The sequence below is a fragment of the Triticum aestivum genome, chromosome 1A (assembly GCF_018294505.1).
Source record: "Triticum aestivum cultivar Chinese Spring chromosome 1A, IWGSC CS RefSeq v2.1, whole genome shotgun sequence".
In the NCBI taxonomy this organism is placed as follows: domain Eukaryota; kingdom Viridiplantae; phylum Streptophyta; class Magnoliopsida; order Poales; family Poaceae; genus Triticum; species Triticum aestivum.
In genome coordinates, this window is record NC_057794.1 from 121,202,643 (window position 1) to 121,218,841 (window position 16,199).

General features: G+C 46.6%; 1 protein-coding gene across 1 annotated transcript; it reads right to left on the reverse strand.

Moving 5' to 3' along the window:
- Positions 1-1,510: 1,510 nt before the first annotated feature.
- Positions 1,511-12,617, reverse strand: LOC123106195 (protein NSP-INTERACTING KINASE 3-like). The gene is made up of 10 exons (XM_044528446.1): positions 12,333-12,617; positions 11,839-11,971; positions 11,672-11,743; positions 11,431-11,574; positions 11,244-11,303; positions 11,010-11,113; positions 10,732-10,878; positions 3,573-3,911; positions 2,372-2,763; positions 1,511-1,990 (listed from the first exon to the last, which is right to left on the reverse strand). The coding sequence occupies exons 1-10, from the start codon at positions 12,460-12,462 to the stop codon at positions 1,661-1,663; spliced, it is 1,851 nt and encodes a 616-aa protein (XP_044384381.1). The 5' UTR covers positions 12,463-12,617; the 3' UTR covers positions 1,511-1,660.
- Between the last annotated feature and the right edge of the window lie 3,582 nt (positions 12,618-16,199).

The following is a 16,199-nucleotide window of genomic DNA, read 5'->3' on the forward strand; positions in this document are numbered from 1 at the left end:
GTCAACGTGAAGAAAAGAGAAGAAAATACCTCTATCTACCACCTCTCCAACGAATGTAGTTCTTCTCGTATATATTACGTATATCCGTATCATTCATCATATAATTAACTAATGTCCATATGGTATAATTTTTCTTAAAGGCTCCTTTAAAGCCACTATAAAGGTTGAACTTACGACAATTTGCTAGAGTTGCTTCAAGACATCTCATATATCTTGATGTGCTTTCGCAAAACCGATGGCGATTATCCCTTCTGGATCCGAATGGGTCAAAACTAGTTCCAGTATAAAATCTTGCTTCAACATCCAAACGCACTCCTGATTTCCTCAATGGAATCCTCCTGTTCCACTCGCTCACGTACGAATAAAACAAGAATTAAGCCTGCCGAGTCCCGTTTTGTTTGCTACCCTGCCTGATGGATCATCCTCAAAACCCGGCCTGCAAACAGCTACTAGTAGCTACAAAACGTGCAGAGATGCGTGGTTGCATCGCATGAGAGTGTGTGCCCGCCGCTGCCGGCCAAGTCCAGAAGCAGAGCCCTTATTGACAACGGCAGTTATACACCAATGAAGCGTTCCATCCAACAGCACCCGCCAAACTCCCTTCGCTCGACCTCTCCATCTCTATCACCAAGCCAGCTTCAGTGCCAGCAACAGCTACAGTGGCAACAGTGAGCTGATGTTTTCATGGATGCATGCATGCATGCTGATAGAGGGTGATGGGCCCGCAGGGTCCAGAACTGGAAAACGGAAGCTAGTGACATGCGTTGCCATCCCCAGTTCACTACCACTAACGCTACGCTAGGAACCAGCAGCATCTCTGATTGCTCCAACACACGGATCAGGCACGTGGTCCATGGCTCTGTACTTCACCGCTCTGGGCTTGTGATGCTTTGTCATGCATCGGAATAGTTCTGCGTGCAGGCCGGTGGTCAGAAAGCCAGAAACCAAGCTAGAGCGTAAGCGCTCTGAAGCTCGCTTGTGTCTGTTGTCACAATGTCTGCGTCTTGTTTGCGGCAGGGTGTTGTCTGTCAGCTGTTTGGGTACACTAACATGCCAAATGTTCCACCTAATGCTACTAATAGTCATTAAAAATCCCGAGAAAGAAAAATTAAGTGTGACTACAGTCAGCCTTAGTAAGCTTGATAAGATTAAGACAGAAGCTTTGAGTTTTTTTGGTTTTTGTGAGAAGAAGAAATGAACAGTTGGTAGGGGGGAAATAATATACCTACAGAAATATTTTCTATATTCAGTTCTGTTTTCTTTCCGCCAATTGGATATATGCACTCTTTTAACCTAGGGGGGCTATACGCACAATTGTGCTACCACCCAAGACGGCTGTGCCACGCTCCCTCCATTTCGAAGTTTGGAAAACCATGATTGGTGATGAAAATTTCAAGAAAAAAAAACATGTCACGAAAGTTCTAAGATAAAAGGGTGGTGGCAGAGGGCAGAAAATATTAACTGAAATTTTGTCTCTATGTCTCCTCAGAGATTTATTGACAGGCGCTAAATTATTATGTCATGCATGGTTCATCAATCCAAGTCGTTTCAGAAAACGTTTATGACCATCGCAAGTCTTTCCGACGGGCGGGAGCGCGGCATCACGGTAAACGGGTGGGAAACCCAGATATGTTCCCTGGCATGTCAAATGGTTACGAGATCACCTTGGCCCAGAGAGCTGAACTGCCTCCAGCTCCACGGAGTTATGCTCCTCTTCACTGTAATGCGCAGGAGACAGCACAATCTTGGGGGTTTCCATTCCGTGCTCCGGTGCCTTGACATCCTTCAATCTCTCCCATCTCCCCGCGACCGACCCATCTCCCTCCAGCATCCTGACGACTTCAGACATCCTTGGGCGGTGGGCTGCCCTGTACATTGTGCAGAGCAAGGCTAGCTGGACCATCTCCTCCGCCTCGGCGTAGTTGTAGTTGTACTTCAGCCTCTCGTCCACGAACGAGCTCAGCAGGCCATCGTTAAGGAGCTGCCTTGCCTGCAGGAAGACCATCACACATCCATGTGAGATCAATGGCCGTTCATGGCACATTTTGCGCAACAAGTTCTTCAACTCTTGGATATTATGTGAAAAGGTTTATTTGATCCTAAGAAAAAACATTGTAATGTTCTGTAGTACTAATGGAGTATATGAGTTGCTTGTTCCCTTAATCGAAGATAAAGATTTACATTCCTAAAAATGGCAAAAGATTGACAGTAATGCTCATAAGTTAATAATTAAGATATATAAGAGTAATAAGAGATGTAGTGTTTCTTCCGTACGTGTTCAATCAGAAATGTAATGGCAAGAATGACCTAAAGAGACATCATGTTTACCAAGAAGAAATGTAATGCATTTGGCACAAAAGGAAGGACTTACCCAATCAACCACTCCTCCCTTCTCAAACTCATCCGGATTAACGTCCAACCTTTTTCGACCAGTCATTAGCTCGATCAACAAGAGTCCATACGCGAAAACATCGGTCTTATCCGATGATTCACCTGTCAACAGATACTCAGGAGCGATACGCCCAAATGTCCCACGGATTGCTGTGAAAACATGGGACTGCCCTTGACCCAAGAGCTTTGCCAGCCCAAAATCGGAGACTATCGCTTGAAAATGTTCATCAAGAAGAATATTGGACGCTTTTATGTCGCGATGGATTATTCTTGGATCACACCGCTCATGCAAATAGGCGAGCCCTCGCGCCGCGCCAAGCGCAATCTTCTTTCTCCCTGCCCAGTCTAACGCAGGTCTTCCGCTCACATATGCTGACAAAACCCACGGAAAACACTTTGCTCAATTTGCTAATAGTAAAAATAAAATAAAATAACTTCATTCTGAAAACAAGTACGAATAGAGTCTGCAGAGAAAGAGTAATAAAAGTGATTTTTTTATTAGCAACACAACATATAATCAACTAATTAGTCCAATGTATTATCCTTTGTTCGCAGAGTAACAAATCATTGACTGTTCAAGAATTTTCACACATTTGCATTTTTCACTGGACATGTTGATGTGCACCAAGATATTTTATGAATGAATCTGACACTAACTATTTGTTAGAGTCATAATAATCCCTCAGCTTCTTCTTGGATGAAACCGAGTGATTGTTGCCTGATATATACTAGGTTCCATCATACTTTGTAACTCTGCTCTTTCTTACTTATTGTTATAAAACAAATGCAGTCAACCTTTTTCAAAACTTTGATTATACATAGAAGTATTTATTTTTGTCATAAGAAATTTAGTACTAATGGATAACCATATAAAATACAGCCCCTTTTACAAGTTAATGATTTTCAAATCAGTAATTAGTACAAGCAGGTGTCAAGTATTTATCTCCAAGCTTGTGCGGTTGCTCAAAATGGCAAAGGGAAAAGAACGTATGTAGTATTTACCTTGGTTATCTTGATATAAAAACAGTGATGAAAACACAAGCTAGGCAACCAATTAGGTCAACCATGAATTTCTATTACTTGTCATATGAAGGAAGTGCATTATAGTTTTTGATTAAAAATAGGATATATTATATAACCCACATCTATGCGTATATAAAGATACATAATGATAAACTAACCTTGTAATTTGGAAGCAACAGTTCCATTTAGCATGTAAGGGTATACAAGGATCCTCTCATTATCTTCAGAGCAGAACCCAATTAGATTAATGAGGTTGCGGTGAACAACCAAGCTCATGACTTCAACTTCTGTGTGGAATTGAACTTCACCAGCAGAAACAAATTCCCTCAACCTTTTCACAGCTGCAATGGTGCCATCAAGCAAAATACCCTTGTATACTATCCCAAATCCTCCATGCCCCAAGATGTTATTTGGGTGGAAGCTGTTGGTAGCTTGTTTGATATCCTTGAGCGTGTACATCTTCAGATGACCATGGCTTACTTCTAAGTTCTTTTTGTCTGGAAAACATTTACCCCTTACCATAAGCAGTCATCAGGTATATAGAGTGCTACAAAGTAACATAACAAATGAATGCCCACTGTAGCTGATGCACAAGAAAGTTGAGTAACTAGTTATGTGACCATGATCATTAAGCGCATGAAAAAGTTGGTATTTCGCATTGAATTCTAGGAAGGAATTCAAATGTTCAATTGTGTTGAGGGAAAAATTGTAAGCTACTACCTCTGTAACTTAATATACGTTTTTTGACACTATCATAGTGTCTAAAAACATCTTACATTAAGTTATGGAGGGAGTATTTCATAAGGAAAATAAAAAGGCAACCATGACATGACTAAAAATAGAATATACATAGAAGATTCTGAAAATGAGGTGATTATGATCGTCTAACTGTATCAAACACATCTCCTAACCAATGTATGACTGTGTGGCAAGGCCAAAACAAATGGATAGGGAGTGAGTGAGGATTGAGGAGATAAACTTCTTCCCAAGCAAAGGTTGGCAAAGAGTAGCTAAAACTTTGTTGTTGTACAAGATAGAAGAAGTCAATCATATAAATGTGGCAGTGATAATCAAAATGCTATCAAAGTAGTTTTTATAATAACCAATCTATTAGATACGGTGGGAACCATTTGATCAAATATCTATAAATGTAGCAGTGATAATCAAAATGCTATCAAGTTGCGCTTATTTTTGCCGGTCTGGAATGGAGAGTCTTTGACATGTGGACCACGATCTGAGACGTCAGATCGTGGGCTGTTACCGACTTGGACGTGGGTTCAGCCCACGTCTCTCCACGCGGCTGCACGTATATATGTGGGGCGTCTGCAAACCCTAGCCGTCAAGCGAAACAGATCGTATCTGCCTCTACTCCCACTATCGTTCCATTGCTGATGCTGCCGCCGGTGATCCCATCTCGTCCGCCGCGTACACGGTCGACGGGAGAGCAGGCCTACGAAACCCCGCCTCTCGGATCCTGTACGAGAGAGGGGCGATTAGGTTTTTGGGGAGCGATTACGCGACAGCTCGCCTCCGATCGACTACTTCCTCTACATCCGCGTCACCGTCGTCATCACCATGTCCAGCAACGCAGAACATGCTGCCGCTGAGAAGCTCTAAGCCGAGAAGAAGGTCGTCGAGGACGCTGCTGCTACCACCTCCGCCGCTGCGGCCTCTGCGTGGCCTACTGGAGGGTATAACTCGTTTATCCTGCTCCTATTGATTTCTGTTTTAGCCATGCTAGCATTATACGTAGATGGATCTGCTAGTAGCGTAGTATGTGCTTGCATGATCGAATATCATTATGTTTTTTTCTGACAATGCCATGCTAGTAATTTATTCGTGGATTAATTTAGTCAAAAACTGCCTATTTACTCAGCAGAACATATAATGCTAGGGATGAGGAATGTAATGACCTGAGGCACATGCCTGCTAGGGGTCCATAGCATGTATATTCCATGTACTATATGTGTAGAAATCTAGTCACAACCAAGAATGCTCGAATCATTTTCTTATTTTTCCCCGGGGCCTCTAGAACAATTAGGCCAACCATGCATAAGGTTAGCTACTAGTATTATTAAAACGCTATTCCTATTAGCCTAGTAGTTAGGACATATGAGTTCGGTGTTGAACAACACAACCTATATTATGTCCCACCTTTTCATAATGTTTGGCTCCACTATTGTGCTAGGAGTGGAGGGCAAAAGATCTCAAAGACGTTAGCTCTATATAACTATCTATATTTTAGTGAATGAGTACACGAAGGAGATGAATGTGGTAAATAAGGTTATCAGTCGCCCTTAAGCATATGACTCATGATATATTAGGAGTAACCGAACTATACCTGATAGTGTGGTAACATGGATTTGGATACCCAACATGTTCTAGTTCTTTCCAGCCCTGATAAAGTTAGTCACGTGCAAATACCTTGGGTAACCATTGAACACAAGAGAAATGTGTCATTGACAAGGTCTGCTTGAGATGAGAGTATGAGTTTGAATCATTTTTTGATTATCCTTACGACTATCGAGTGATAGTTAACCTCCCAAATTGTGTGATAATACAAATAGACAAGTTAAAATTAGGATTCATGTGGGAGGGTATTAGGATAGAAAAAGTTAAATGCATGTAGTGCTTGCTTAATTGAGCAATGGCATGTTGCCAATAATAATTGCTAGGCTTGGTTAAATCCAGAAGGCACAATAGCAAATATGGCTATGGTACCATTGGATAAGAAAAGAGAGGCCACTGTACGGCTCAGAAATTTCTTACAACGGTAACTTCAAATCAATGGATTCCAAATCGATTTCACTGCAATTATATAGACGATTCACCTTTGAACAAACATCACAAAATGATATTGGTTTATTCATGACAAAAAGTGTCATCATCGCGAGGTTTTCGTCGTACATCAACAAGTTTCTTGTAGTGTCATATCAGTTTCCTTGCAATAAGGTTGCACTTGATTATGAACCAAATGATGGATCCCCCCTTATGGTAGATATAGAGAGTAACTTGTGAGCAAATGTACTTCATTCCATAGATTAGAAAGGGGTAGTGAACCAAGAGCACCCTTTTAAACGAACGCGCAGCTTCCAGTTCCAAGGATCCATAGAAGATTTTGGCATCAAACAACAATGTAGAGCTCACATGAACCCAAGTGCAAAACTAGGCTCGGGATCATCCTATATTAATGTGTGCGAGTTTTGAGAATACTAGATATGAGAACAAGAGATAGAGATATAGAGTGAGAAGCTGGCCTAGGTTGAGGGGCTACGGTGGTGGTTGGCTGGCTTGCTCTAGTTGTGAGGTGGAGGAGGCATTGCTAGGTGAAGACTTCATCGACGGTGATGGCTGCAGCCGCCATTTCCCCTTCTTGAAGGTGTCGATTTTGGCATTGTTTCACCCCCATGCTCTCAGACCCCGAGAGAAATCTCAGACCCGAGGTTCCCAAGTCGGATGGTGTCGATGTCTCTACTTTGTTTCCTCCTTGGGGGCATCTTCTTGGATTATTTCTGCTTTAGGAGGACTCACCTCTTGCTACTCCATCTCCACCTCGGCTTTGATCCCCGACTGGCCATTATTTAGGCGACTCGAGTGGAGCTTTCCTGGATGTCCTGGTGTTGGCCTCGACGAACCGCTGCCCTTCAACCTCGGCGGCAATGCACCGGTACTGCGCCCTTCGTTCTCGATGCGTGTTGCCTTCTCGGCTTCACCGGCGGCACACCGGTGCTTCCGCTCGAACTCGGCTATCAGACGTTCTTCATTCATGCGAGTAACTTTTCTCGGTATGCTTCTACTTTGGTGTCTCCTTTCCGTCAGGGTTGTGCTTCATGGTGGCCCGAATGACGTTTGCGTGAACATCCCGGGGTGGCCTTGGCGGCACGCTGGCATTCAATCTCAGCGGCGGTACACCGATGCCACGCCCTTCGGTCTCGGTGGTGCATTGTCTTTCAGACTCGTCGGTGCACACCGGTGTTGCCGCACGAACTTGGCTATCCGACACCATTCGTTCGTGCCGGTGATGTTCCGTTGCTAGCTGCTGTTTTGGTGCCCGCCTTTTTCTCCCTAGGCCTTGTTGCGGTTCATTACGTGTGGTGGAACGAGCTGCTCAGCGGAGCTCGCTACTGAGATGTCCGCCTCCTGGGGTTTTGGTTTGGTTCTATAGCCAGCCATTCCCTCCATTTCTTTCTTTCTTCTAGTTTTGGGCTCTCCTCTTGGTGCCTTCCTCTATAATTTTCTTTTGCGCCTCATGTGCGCTTACATCTATTTGTACTGACTACCAAGTCACCTTCGAGTTGGAATATAACAAACGGTGGGTTTTTTGCCCCCCTTAATCTCAGAAAATATTGTGTGGGTTGCAGAGGTGTCATTCGCTCACGGGTGAGCAACCCAATGAATATTTTGTTCCTCTATAGCTATGTTAGGTTCAAAAGGAAAGGTGTTCCCCTGCTTGTTCTTGAGCACGCGCAAGGCGGTGATTCTTGCTGAAAAACCAAAGGGCTAAAGCCCTCTAGCTTTTAAGATGGAGTCTGCAACTTCAAAGCTACTGTTTTCCGTCCTCCTGTCGAGTGGGCATTTCCTTTGTCTATCGTGTTTCTCACTTGGCTTCATCCCGAACGAAGGAGGCATGATGGTGGGCGCATGCGTGTGCCGAATGCAGAGACTACAAGACGACGCCGGAAGCGGCTCGCTTCTATTCTCGATTGGATATAGATGGGGAACCTCTATAGATTGTCTTTTTTCAACAATCTCTCTAAAACACATACGAGAAAATTGCACTTCACAACGTGAAAACCAAAGAGTTTTGCTCGATTGGCTCTCCTAGGCTTCCGCCTACACTTCCTTTTCTCTTAAGTTTACAACAATGTGGTGAGTAATATCCTCCATCAAGGTTGTGAGGATCACTTACTAAGAATTGGGTCGGACTCCAGTGATAAGATCATAAATCACAAGATCATAACTATGAGAGTCGTAGTATCATAGATTCGACTAATTAAAATCGTAGAATAATCCAAATGAGTTTAGACGATTAATCTGTAGAATCATTTGATAGAACCGCCATTTTCTACAATAAAGAATTCTGGATCAATCGTTACTTGGCTCGAACATTGCATTGGCCTTCCTTTGCAAAGGTACTAGTGTGGAGATGAACACATGGAAATATGATGAAATGAGTGAAAAGAGAAGATTCTTCACTTTTTCTAAGAAACAACATTTTGGCAAAAAAAAATGGTGGCTAATGGAACATGGGAGGAGATCAGTTATAGAGATCTCACACATCATCCAAGAAAATCCGCATTTGTCCTTGTGAATCAGATGTTGATGCCACAAGTTGAACTCTTTTGTGTTTGTATCATCTCCGTACGGTGCAAAAGGAGTAGAGATAACTGGTGGGCAGCCGAGCTAATAGCCCCTTGCAAGCGATTTCAGATGACGCGAACTGTCGATTTTTGAAGGTCACATGTCCGGTGCCTTTCCATTTATGACAGTTTTCTTTTTTTGTGCAACTTTTGGAAATTACAATACCAGCTTTCGAGAATTCACAGCTTAGCTTTCAGAATTCTAAACTTTCGGAATTTCATCTTCCAATAAAATTTTGGAATTTCAACAAGTTCAAAAATATGAACTTTCAGAAATTTTGATATTTTCAAAGTCTACTTTTGGAATTTCAGAAAGTTCATGATTTGGACTTTCAAAAAATTTGAACTTTCAAAATCTGGAACTCTTTCATAGGGAAAAAAGGGGAAAGTTACATGTGTGTGGGCCTCACACCAGAAAAAGTCAAACATATGAGAGCAAAGTAGAGAGAAGCAACACATGTGGGATCCTCCTGACCATGTACCGACACGGGCCAACACACATGCAGACTGAGGGAATGGTTTGCCACGAGGGAGCCCATTCGGGGCACAAATAATCAACAAAAGTTTCGATATCCAAAAACAATCCATACAAAACCGAGTGGCTTCGCAAAGCTCCCAATGAAGCGGAGTGAACTAAAAGAAGAAGGTGCAATTGTCTTGTCGCCTAACCACCGGCTTGTGGTCCTCTCTAGAATGATGACCTTGGCATCCTTGACATTTCGTGTCTCGGGACTGCACTCCACACACAATGGTTAAATGACTGCATTGTACCGATTGCTCTTGCCATGGGTTGTGCTCGACCTCCACCACCATGATGATGTGACGTCTCTCTTCCATTCATACGCTAATTGGGTCATGGCTGACATGACCTTAACATACTTTTGGGAGGACACATGGATCAAAGAAACATGTGTTGACATAACGCCAACCATCTATGCCATAGTCCCACCGAAGTCCTGATTTAGGAGCATTGTCAAGCAGGGGCTCATGAACTGGGTTTGGACTGTGAAATACATCGAGCTTTGGAACTTTTGTCCCTTTACTCTGATCACGACCTTGTTATTTAATATGATGACGGGTAACTCATCCGGTCAATACACTTCTGATTAATGCCACCTCGCTTGATTCTGTAACTTGCTGAGTAACCAACACTGGAAGCTCATTTGGCACACATGGGCACGAAATAAGGTGTCATAGATCCACACATGTTTTTGCATGCCATAATAGGTGTTGGATCGGCCTCGACCAGACTTGCTTACCGAGGCCTCCCACACTCGCTAGCATGTGTGATCTATGATCAATTGCGAGTGACACTACAATACATCCTTGTTGATTGTTCCTTCTCGGTCATGACAGGTGTTCTCTTGGTCACACTCCACATCTAGTGTGCCGCAAAGGGGTGATGACTTCCGGCACTAGTGGGCAATGATCATGCACTCTTCAAGCTCGAGACCCAAGAACGACATAGCTTCACTAATCATGTTGAGTGTATGGTGAATATGGAAGCACTTGAACGACAAAACCTTCAATGGTGCATGAGCTGACGCCTCATATGGCTCCTAGACACTATAAAAATCAGCCACATGCATGGTGTAGGGCATGTGCGAAAGGGCCGAGTGAAATCAGACTGGAGAGTAGCCCTAGATCTGAGGACGGGTGTGTGATTGGCGACAAAGCCCCCATCGGTTTTGCGACAAAACTGTTGTAACATACCCTTCTTTCTCAATGCAATGTTAAGTTCCCTAAATTGCTAATAATGTTGTATGTTTACTAAAGTTGCCTAGGAACATAACCTAGATATAAAAATAAAAAATAGAGCCGGGAGACCCCAAGCTCACAATAAATTATTATGATCCTCCTCTGCAAACCAAGACATGAACATGTCACTCCTCCAGATGTAGGAGGTAAATAATAAGCAATGCAAACTCATACACAACATTGGAGAGCACGTGGTTACCATCTATCTCAGCAAATATCCGGAGGCGCCGCCTACGCCACTGCTGAGTAGCCTCGAAGACTCCAAATAAGGCGACAGTTACCACAGAGCCAATTGATACGCAGATCACCACCAATTTGATGGTTGCTGCAACGCTTTGTGAGTGAGCTGCAACAAATTAGAATTGAGTGTAAGTAGCACACATGGGATACCGTGGAGAAACCCAAACATGATTAACCCTACCATATTATATGAAACAAGATTCTTCATATTTGGGCAAAGAAGAGTAAATGTCTTACTGGGCGGGTCTAGTGCGGGGACAGTGATCTCTTGCTGCAAAACTGTGGAGGCGGCGCAACTTCCTCCGCAACCGGGATAACGTAACAGCGGATTTCCGGAAACGCTGTCGTCGTTCCAGCATGTGCCATGAAAAGAGAAGAAGAAAATCAGGTCAGAACTAGTTTTCTTCCAAGACCACATGTGGACTGAGAGGGCAGGAAAAAAGAAAGTGAACTGAACTAGAAATCACTTACAGTACATTCCTTATGTTGAAAGCCTCCACCGTGCCGCTCAGGTTGTTGAAGGACAGATCCCTGAGAAATAGAGCGATTTTCAAGCTAACTTATCATAACGTACGTAAAAATCATCAGCGAATACCAGATTTTCCACAAATTTAAGAAGAGGAAAGACAGTGATTAGTAGACTGAGAAAAGGAAATACATGACGAAGAGGCTGCTAGAATTGATCAGCGAGTCAGGTATCGTGCCGTTGAGCTGATTGTTTGACAGGGAAAGATGTCGTAGCAGCGGCAGCCCTCCAATGGCGTCGGGAATAGGGCCAGAGATTGAGTTATGGTGCAATAACCTGTGGAAGAAAACACCCAGACCCGGATCAAACCTTCGTATTCCTGCGTTCCGAACGGATGAGCGTAAAGTACGTAGTGCTATCGAACAGGGCTTACAGATTGCGCAGTCGCCGCAGCTTCCCGATCGCCGGCGAGAGTGTGCCGGCCAGGCCCATGTTCTGCAGTTGTCTGCAAGCAGGAGAGAGAAACCATGCATGAGTCAGAAAACTTCAAACCAAGCACACGGCACGGAAAGGATTAGTTAACGGCGCGGCGGTACGTACAGTGAGTCGATACGGCCGACGGAACATGTGACCCCCGTCCACCGGCACCGGTGACGACCGGCAGTGACGATCCAGTCTCCGAGAATTCCGTCCGGGTCATGGAGCGCCGCCTTGATGGCCATCAGAGCCTTCACTGCAAAACCACGCCACAACGGCCGTCGATCGACCATGCAATGCAAAAAGGAGTGAGTAGATGAACTGAATTTAATCTGGTTCGAAAGAAAAAGAGGGGTACTAGCGAGCTAGAACCAAAGGAAGAGCTAAATCATCATGGATATGCAGTTTCTTCTACACGAGAAGCAATCACGAAAAACCTGGACGGATTACGTCCGGCGAGCTCAGCACAGAGCGAAGATCAAGGAAAAGGGCCGGAGAAGCCGTCGTGCACAGGAAGGACGATGAGTCGACGATCGATCGAGCGTTGCAAGCAAGGCAACTCCGAGAGGGGCAGATCTAGGTAGGTAGGGCCTAGGGGGGAGAGGAGGAGTACGTACATTCCTCGGCGCGGGAAGAAACATGCTCCGCCCTGGACGCCGAAGCCACGACCCCTCCCAGCACGGCCACAGCTAGGGCCAGCACCGCCGCCGCCCTGATCACGCCCCAGGAAGCCCCACGCCCGGCCATGGCGGCCACCGCGGCCACAACGATCGACGAGGACGACGACGCGCACGGCGAGCGAGAGGGGGAGCGAGAGGACGGAAGCGCTGGGAAGGGAAACTGCCCCGGAGCGACAGCAGGGAGTACGGAGGAGAAAAGCGGACGGTGCAAACGGAAATGCCGCGGTACTAGGCGGCAGCGCGGGGTAGTGCCTGGCAGCCGGGCGCGGGGCGAGGAGGAAAGCTGGAGCAAACGGGTGCGCGCGCGCTGCTTGTCGGCTACTGCACGCCCGCCTGGCCTGTCCCTCGCCCGGGCTTCGGTCGGTCGGTTACCGGTGCGGCGGAGGGTAGGGGGGGTGGACGGCGGGTCTCGGCCGCGCGCGGGCGTGCGTCACAGGGCGCGTGAGGCGGGTGCTTGGAGCTGCGGAAAACGCCGAGGGCACGCGTATGCATGCATGCATGCTGCATCCTGCCCCTCGCGCTTTTCTCCTGGCCTTATTTAATTGGAGATACACTGGGGTTGGAAGATTTTACGCACTCGCACCGGATGGATATCCGGTGATTAACTCGCTGCAAGTTATGGGGTCGCTACGAACAAGGAAAAGGATACTCCTCCTTCGTGATTTATTGCGCTGAGATATCCCGGCACTGCGATTTTGGAACGAAAACGAAGGATCGATCGAGGTTCCATTTTTGTATGCACTGGCCAGTTATTGAGTTGCGATTTTGCGGACAAGGGAAAGTTCCTCAATGGGATTTACTGGGCTGCAGTTACTGAGAATATCTCATTCTTCAAAGATTTTGCTATTGGACCAGGCCAGCTGGGAAATCCCAGTGCAATAATTTAGTTCCAGATGTTGGAATAATAAAAACGAGGCTCCATTTTGTACGCTCAGGTAAGGTTTTTTCTGAAACTGAGGCAAAACTTTTGCCTCGTCGATTAATTAAGAAGAATAGAGTTTTTCAGTTAATTTCAGAAAACCGGGTAAAAATCGATAAAAACAACCCACATGCGTACTATTCACACAACACAAAACACCATGACCGCACATGTGGCCCTCCTAATGCATCACAACCGCAATTCTCCACACTTGTACAAAACAACGAAGCTCCAGACAAGTACACCGCACACAAAAGAAATGAAGCACCCTCCATCATGAAGTCACGGGCGCCTTCCGAATGACGCCGCTCTTCTCGCTTTTGTTTGTCTTTGCTTTCTCCCTGTTGGGTTTCTCCTTCAGGAGGCACCCACCTGTATAGTCGGATCGAGGCTGATCAACCACCCATTTGTTAAGAAAGTCGTACAACTCATTGTACTTCTTGACGTAGTTGTCATCAACCAAGGGGCTCTTAGGAGCAGGCACCAACCATTTGGCCTCAACGACATCATTGGCCCGAGAAACCACTGACATGACATCCTCCACCATAGGGACCCTTGACACAATGGACTTCGGCATCTCCAGTTGCTCACGTGACAGAGGCGAAACATGCCCCTCACACAAGGTCGACGACGAGTCCACCTCCAACCTCTGCAAGGACAGAGGCGAAGCAGGGCTCAAACATATATCCCGAAGCTCAGGCATTAGCTGTAGCACCAAAGTCGCAAGCACAGCAGCGATGGACTTGCCCAAGACAGTAGGCAACACAGCGGTTGAAGCAAACATTGTCGGTGAATTGTCCCGAACACAAGGGAAGAAACAACCATAGGTCTCTGCTCCTTCGCCCTTCGTGGTGCCAACATCGGCCACACCAAGAGACCATGTCGTCAGTGTGGTATGCAGTATAGCCGGCACAAGGGAGAGCCTACTCAAAGCAGCCTCTGCTCGCTCCAGAAAGCTCTCAATATGTGCCTGCCAGCCTTGAAGCAACTCAGTTTGGTCAGCAAGAGCAGATTGAAGCACCACATCGGATGGGGTTGTCGGGCTAGCGGAAGCAGAAACCATAGAGGCCCAAGACCCACGGCGAAGCTCATTGGAGGGAAGCACAAATTTCATTTGGCCTTCTCTTGGAGCAGGAGTCTGACGATGCTGGGTGCCGAGGCGAAAGACGGGCGACATGACAAGACATGACAGTTCCTATGTTTCCACAGCCACCATTAGTGAGGGAGACGATGGAGGTGAATCCCTTGCACATGGCCACATGAGTCAGGAGGAAGGAGCTTGCCCACCATTTGAGGAATGGGACGTCGTTGTAGGGGATGGTAGTAGGCAGTCTGCACCATGAGAAGATCTCATGCCACACTTGATGTGAGAAGGAGTTGCCGTTGAGCAGGTGTTGCATACATTCCGGCTTTTGATTGTAGAAGATGCAACAGGAGTTGTGGGACAAACCTTGGCAGGCGAGGTACTCATCGGTCCAGCACTGCCCCTGGACGGCAAGGCATAGATGAACTTTGACCCGAAGCGGATCCCAAGTTTTCCATGTCAGGCGCCAGTGAGGGTCGGTGATGGAGCCGATGAAGAGCTGGTCGTAGTAGGATGGCTGAGTAAACTCCGATTTTGTCCACCGCCATTGAATCTTGTCAGGAGCATCGGAGAGGTGAACTAGCCAGACTTGGCGCCAAAGGTCAACAAACTCTACGAGGATGGCTGGGCCAAGCACACCAAAGATGTCTGGACCCAGGATCACAAGTGCAAACCCTCTTTGTCTGTCTGCGCTGGGCACTCGGAGGCGGGGCGACCATTGATCTAGTGATCGGTCCAGAAGCAGCAGGAGCGGCCATCATCGACGTGCCAGAGGGTGGACATGGAAAATGCCTCTAGACTTGGGGTCAGAGTGAAGGTGCAGGTGTTGGGGAGCATAGTGATTCAAAAAATTCCTACGATCACGCAAGATCTAACTAGGAGATGCATAGCACCGAGAGGGGAGAGTGTGTCCACGTACCCTCGTAGACCGAAAGCAGAAGCATTATGTTAACGGGGTTGATGTAGTCGAACGTCTTCACGATCCAACCGATCCAAGTACCGAACGTACGGCACCTCCGTGTTCAGCACACGTTCCGCACGATGACACCCCTCGAGCTCTTTATCCAGTAGAGGGTCGAGGGAGAGTTCCGTCAGCACGACGGCGTGGCGACGATGATGATGAAGTTACCGATGCAGGGCTTCACCTAAGCACTATGACGATATGACTGAGGTGTTAAACTATGGAGGGGGGCACCGCACACGGCTAAGAGATTGTCTGTTGCGCCTTTGGGGTGCCCCCTGCCCACGTATATAAAGGAGGGGGGAGAGAGGCCGATGGCCAGGAGGGGCGAGTCCTAATTGGACTCCTAGTCCAAGTAGGATTCGCCCCCCCCTTCCTTTCTTCCATCGGAGGGAATAGGAAGGAGAGGGAGAGGGAAAGGGAAGGGGGGAGCCTCCCCTCCTCCTTGTCCTATCCGGACTCCCAGGAGGGGGCGCGCGGCCACCCCCCCCCCTCCCCGGCGGGCTTCCCTCTCTCTCCCTTAGGCCCATGTTGGCCCAATACTTCTCTGGGGGTTCCAGTAACCCCTCGGTACTCCAGAAAAATACCCGAATCACTCGGAACCATTCCGATGTCCGAATATAACCTTCCAATATATGAATCTTTACCTCTCGAACATTTCAAGACTCCTCGTCATGTCCGTGATCTCATCCGGGACTCCGAACAAACTTCGGTCCTCAAATCACATAACTCATCATACAAATCGTCATCGAACGTTAAGCGCCCGGACCCTACGGGTTCGAGAACTATGTAGACATGACCGAGACACATCTCCGGTCAATAACCAATAGCAGAACCTGG

What these genes read in the sequence shown, in the direction of transcription:
- LOC123106195 (XM_044528446.1), bottom strand. Translation starts at nt 12,462, where the DNA reads ATGGCCGGGCGTGGGGCTTCCTGGGGCGTGATCAGGGCGGCGGCGGTG. An exon ending in GATATTTGCTGAGATAGATG is followed by an intron (nt 3,912 to 10,731) that starts GTAACCACGTGC and finishes AATGTTTTCCAG; the next exon opens with ACAAAAAGAACTTAGAAGTA. An exon ending in TGTTGCTTCCAAATTACAAG is followed by an intron (nt 2,764 to 3,572) that starts GTTAGTTTATCA and finishes GGGTTTTGTCAG; the next exon opens with CATATGTGAGCGGAAGACCT.